General features: G+C 40.7%; 1 protein-coding gene across 1 annotated transcript; it reads right to left on the reverse strand.

Moving 5' to 3' along the window:
- Positions 1–414: 414 nt before the first annotated feature.
- On the reverse strand, positions 415–5833 carry LOC127464008 (myosin regulatory light chain 2, smooth muscle minor isoform-like). The gene is made up of 4 exons (XM_051774114.1): positions 5678–5833; positions 5221–5419; positions 4900–5061; positions 415–1202 (listed from the first exon to the last, which is right to left on the reverse strand). The coding sequence occupies exons 2-4, from the start codon at positions 5402–5404 to the stop codon at positions 1030–1032; spliced, it is 519 nt and encodes a 172-aa protein (XP_051630074.1). The 5' UTR covers positions 5405–5419; positions 5678–5833; the 3' UTR covers positions 415–1029.
- Positions 5834–6051: the final 218 nt, after the last annotated feature.

A 6051-nucleotide genomic window follows, 5' to 3' on the forward strand; every position in this document is an offset into this window, starting at 1 on the left:
AAAGGAATGCCTCCATCTCACACACCCAAAGCACCACTCTCAGCACTCTTAAAAATATAGTGTATATTGTTTCCTTTGGAAACCAAGAATAACATTTTGATACAGAAAAAAGATAAAGACAGCACAGCTTCCTTCTTCATCCAGCCCTGTTCTCATTGTATTTTGAAAAAAAAGATAGGAAGATAAAAGAAAGAAAATAATAAATGGTTGCAATGAAATGTAATTAATGCAATATTGGCAGCCCCCCAGATCTGGTAAGAAGCATCACTCAAGCAACTCGACCACATATGACATCTTGCTTTAAAGAAAACACTAGGATTTATGTTATAAGTTTTTTAAAAGTGGCATTAATATAGTACTCAGTGTCGAGAAATAGAGGCACTGAGGTGATAAAATAGACACTGAATTGCATAATAAGATTTAAAGTGTTTAATGTGCAAGTCTTGGACAGAATGATTAATCTACAATACACTAAAATTTGAAGGATGGGAATTTCTTCTTCATTGTGTGTGCTCACAGTAGCAGGCAAAGTACTCAGTCACTGAAGTACAAACATCAGTATGCTTAAGTGACTTATGCATCATTTTTTTAAGGCAAAAATAGGTAACAACACGACTGCATACAGTTGCAAAAGTATTTACACATATCATTAGATAAACAGTCCACTTCTAGCATGAAAATTTTAACTATGTTCTTAATAGAGCAGTGGTTTATTTGAAAAGTTACCATTAAAAATGTAAAATTAATCCAGCTAGGATGAGTAGCACTGACATTTTACCTGGGCCTCCACACTCCCTGATCTTTGTCCCTCAACCTCTATCACTGTAAGCCATCCTCTCTCTCTGCCCATTTCCGGTCTTATTACAAAGGTGCAGGTGTGCCTGAGCCACAGAGGAAAAAGCTGGAATGCTAAAAATGTATGCAAAAGGTCCCAACAAGAAAAAAAAAAAAAAAAAAAAAACAGATCCTGAGAAATAAAATTAATGGGGGAAAAAAAAAGCAGCTATCTGCAGGTATGCATGGATTTGCTCAGTCATCCTTGTCTTTTGCTCCATGTTTCAGGATGCGTGTGAACTCGATGTAGTTGAAATTCCCCTTTTTGTCGATGGGTGCCTCTCTGTACAGCTCGTCCACCTCTTCGTCCGTGAACCTGTCTCCCATTGTTGTCAGCAGCTCCCGCAGGTAGTCTTCCTGGATGAACCCTGGAATGAGACATACAGAGAGACACAAAAGGGAAGCCGGGTTTCTTAGCTGGGTCTCCAAAAGCAGCAGGACAGACATGCAGTTAACTAACACAGCATAAGCATTTGCACCGAGAGCACAAAATATTTCCTTAATTGCATTCTGAAGAAATTCCTTGACTGCAAAGGGAAAGGGAGGGAAGTTTAATGCATTTCATACAGATTTTTGAAAACAAGGCCTGACCTGCTGTAATATAATAACAGCTATTTCCATTTCCTGATCTTCAACGGCTCAAAGTGGAAAAACAAGTTCCTGTCACTGCTAGTCTTCATTACACAAGCAGTTCTCTTAAACGAATTATATTTTTCTTGACTTAATTAGATATATTTGCACATCCTCTATAAACTAGTTTCCTCTTGGGAGTAAATAACCACCATTTGGCTCTTTGCTGATGCACAACAGCGTTGCTGGAGGCAGTTTACGTGGATACAGTGAAATCCTGGCAAGCATCCAGGGAGTTTATAACAGAAAAGACTTTCAGACAGGACTGAGCAAGTTAGCTCAGGAGGGAGGAAGTATGTTTACTGTGGAGAGGTAAAGGTGGAGAACCCAGTAAAATAAAAAAAAGGTAGGAGATATTATTTACTTTATGCTAAAATATTAGCATACGATTTTTGAGGAAATTTATGAAGATATAAAAATGAGCAGTTTCTAGGTATCTTCTGCTAATTCCATTTCAAGAGGTGGGCAGAACCAGCAGTTGCCAAGTAATTCCAAGAAAATTTAGAGATGAAAAAAGGAATGTGCATAACAAATGGTAGATGGTAGAATGCAAAAACTGCTAAATGCTGAAATAAGACCAGCCATGTCTTTACAAGCACAATAGTTGCTTCATTTGAGAAAGAAATTGGTTATTGAACTGTAGGTGGAGAAATATCAATAACAGAACAGAGGAGGTAGAAGTATGTTCCAAAAAGAAGGCTAGTAAACTCTGTGGATCAGCTGGAAATCATATGTAGACATCCACATCAACTGATGTATATTCAATCAGAACGTGATAAAAAAGTCCTGCTTCGGAAAGAGAGATGAATAACTTAAGCAAACAAGAGTTCATTAGAGAGACAAAACCAAACAGGGAATTGGGACCAAAAAGCAGTCAATGAGCATGACAAATTAGCACGGTGGCGCTGCAGGGAAGGGAAACAAAAACATGTTTCAGCATATGCTAATGAAAACAGTATCATATTCCAGTGTAGACCAGCCTTTGGATACTGACTCCAAATCAAGAAGGCTAGCAGCTATCTCCTACTTCAAAAACAGGGAGAATGTTCGGTTAGCTGGGCCCATCTTAATCAGGTCAAATATTGGAGTTCTTTGTGTAAAGAAGAGGAAAAAGCAGCTAAACAGATTAGACTGTTTCAGCAATCCTACAGAGACCAAGTGGTGATGAGAGATGACATAAGGATTAGTATTCAAAGAATGCAAGGCCTTTGGTGCTGCCTCTCAAGGACTTAATTGCTCCTGTCTGAATAGCTAGGTGTTTAAACACTGAACTGGGCTGCCAGACTAGGAATACATTAAAAGTTTTAGCAGCAACAAATTGTAAAGCAAACGGGACTCCCACTCTCTCTCCCACACAGCTTCAGTGTAGATGGGGAGTAACAAATAAATGAAGCAAAACTTCAGATTCAGCCTGTTGCAGGCAGCACAAAAGAGATGACAATGCAGGATCAAAGAGCAGACAAAAACCATTCCAAATGCAGACTGATACAAATTTTATACCAATTCCATAGTACTACACACAATAGTAATGCTGAAGCAACATAGCCAACTAGATTGGCACTGTAGGAAACATAAGTAAAACGCAACAAGTACAACTACCTTGTCCTCATCAGTAGAATCTGATTTGTATTACTCTCTTTCAAAAGACGTACACTGATGTTGAGCTAGAAAATCAGGCCTATAACAAACACACATCTGGACACCATGAAATGAAGAAAAAAAAAAGTAAAAGAAAAAAGGTTGATATAGCTGGAAAGGCTTTTGTACATTTTTAAAAGGAACAAACTGATCAGAAGCCAATCTGAGAATAAAATGAATAAAGGGTAAACATAACATGGGTTCTATAAATACATCACACGTTATTTTGAAGAGTGCATTTTAACTATTATGAAAAAAAAATTCAATAAAAACAGAATAACAAAAATCAATAAAACAAAATAACTATCTCACATGTTTCCTGGTTAAAATTTGAGGATGGCATAAGACATAAACCAGACTGTGGAACCATTATCCTCAAATCATCATAGGACTAGACTAAAACATTTACCACACAGAGTTGAAAGATAATAAAATCAATCTTATCAGTACGTGGGTGCCCGAACTAGTAACTTATTGTTTACACAGACACAGAAAGTTCCTGTTCAAAAGAACTGGTAGCACAACCATTTTCTTTATATCATTATGCATAGGCTCTTGTTTTGGTGCACACAAAAAAACACGCTGTAGCACAGTGAGTCAGACTACCTGTGGAGAGAAAATAATTAACCTACTAACAGAACTTCCTTCTCTAGGAGATGGTAAAGAGATTTCCCTTGAGAGGGAGGAAGTCGATTAACATTTGAAAAGGCCTTACCAACAGAAAGCCTGTTTACCTACACCTCAGCAGGAAGGGGATGCTCTTTGAAAAGGCAAAAGGTGCTAAAATACACAGACTGAAAATAGCTGTTTGAAACAGAATAATATCCTTTGAAAGGTTCAGAGCATATATCCACAGGCTAACTTAAAATATTGTGATGGACAGTTGTGAGGAAAGTTATAGGTGTAGTGACATCTCTAGTACAGAGGCTACATAATTTCAACGTACTCCTAAGACAAGTTCACGATATATCAAAGCGCTGATACTCTGTAATTCCACACAATTGCCCAAGGATTCATCCCCAGTTACTATACACTTCTCAGGAATCTCAGCCTCCACGAATAAATAAATAAAAGCATAAACTCTAACCTCAAGATTACAGGCACAACCTTGAAAGTCTGACATAGTAAAACTGAGCTCTGTGTTTTCCTTTTTCCCCTCATTTTGCTATGCAAGTCAGTCCCATCTGTCATTTCTACCTTCTAGACCCCACCCGGTTTTTATCTTTAGACCACTAAAGTTACAGCCCTTCCTGCAAGCTGAAAACAAACAACTGCGGGTGAGGGCACTGCACATGACATTTGTTATCAGAGCCATAAATTACACTCAGCAAGACAAGGGTTCAAAAGAGTTTAAGAAGTCTGGACAGCCTGTCTTGAAATATTAAACACTGAAGAATTCAGATGCATCTCAGACCTACTGCAGAGGTATGACAGACTTCACACTGTTACCTTTTCCACGACATAGAAAATCACATATTACCAATTTGAATTCCTCATCTTATAGCAAATACATCTTGTTTTGCACTTTGAGGAACATACACACCGCCCAGTTAAAACACTCTTCTTCAAAGCCTCACAGAAGAACATTACTACTAGTCCATAGAACTGACACAGAACAGCCAGAAAGCTTTTACTCTCACTCAGTAATAAGCCAAATTCTCATTACGTGATAGAATATGCCATCTAGGACTACATTTATAAAGGTGCAAAAATCAGCATACTATTTAGAAACCTAAATAAACAACATAAAAAAACCCAAACCAACCCCTGCCAAGCAGCTGAGTTTGACCCACATACCTGTTGCTTCTTCATCAAAGCAAGCAAATGCATTCCTGATTACATCTTCCGGGTCGGTGCCATTTAACTTCTCACCAAACATGGTCAGGAACATCGTGAAGTTTATGGGGCCTGGAGCCTCATTCATCATGGCATCCAGGTATTCATCCGTTGGATTCTTCCCTACAAATAAAGGGATTCATATTCAGCTTAGTTTTCAAACTAAAAGAGTAATGTCAATCGTGCAATACAAACTGAGACACCTCTCATATCCTAAACTCAGGAATTTCCCTTAAACAGCACAAATTGGCTTGGCAAGCATAAACAGCAAAGGGACATTACCCAGGGAGGCGAGCATATCGTGCAAGTCCTCTTTGTCGATGAAGCCATCCCTGTTCTGGTCGATCATGTTGAAGGCCTCCTTGAATTCCTGAATCTGCGACTGATCAAACATCGCAAATACATTGGAAGTGGCGCGCTGAGGGCGCTTCTTGGTGGTCTTCGTCTTCGCCTTTTTGCTGGACATGTTGGCTGTTGTACACTAGGGAGAGAAGGAAATACAGTAAATGCAATAAGATCAGAGTTAGGACTTAAAACAAAAAATGTACTAAGGTTTAATGATAAAGTGCACCTCTAACACACTTCCATTTCCTCTCATCAGAACATATTTCCCTAATCAAGAAGGGAAAAAGAGAAACAGAAAGTACGACTAAATGAAAGACAGACTCCTAAACAAAAAGAAAGTCACGATTAGAAGACGTAGGCTGGACTTAAATTTTTGTCTTCAAAGGCCCCTCACCCCGGTGGTCGCTGTGGGGACCCGCTACGGGACAGACGCGGAAGGGAGGAAGCGGCACCGGCGGCGGATGCTCCGGTTCTTCCTGGAGAAACCATCGTGCTCCTGAGCGGCGGGTGGGGACGAGCGGCGAGAGAAGCGGCGGGGGGGGGGGCAGCGAAGCGGCAGCGAGGGTATTCCCTTACGGATCGCAGCCCATCCTGCCTCCTCCTCGGCGGCGGCCGGCCCAGCACGTCCCCGCAGCCACTTCCATCCGCCCCCCGCTTCTGCGGCGTTGGCGCATCCCGGGGGAAGTCTCCGCCGCCGCCGGTGCCGTCCTGTGCGCCGCCTGCAGGTGCCGGGCGGCGGGGAAAGGGATGGAGGGAGCCCTGCTGTCC

The sequence above is a fragment of the Manacus candei genome, unplaced genomic scaffold (genome assembly GCF_025592945.1).
Source record: "Manacus candei isolate 608988 ecotype Guabito, Panama unplaced genomic scaffold, ASM2559294v1 h1tg000008l, whole genome shotgun sequence".
NCBI classification, from domain to species: domain Eukaryota; kingdom Metazoa; phylum Chordata; class Aves; order Passeriformes; family Pipridae; genus Manacus; species Manacus candei.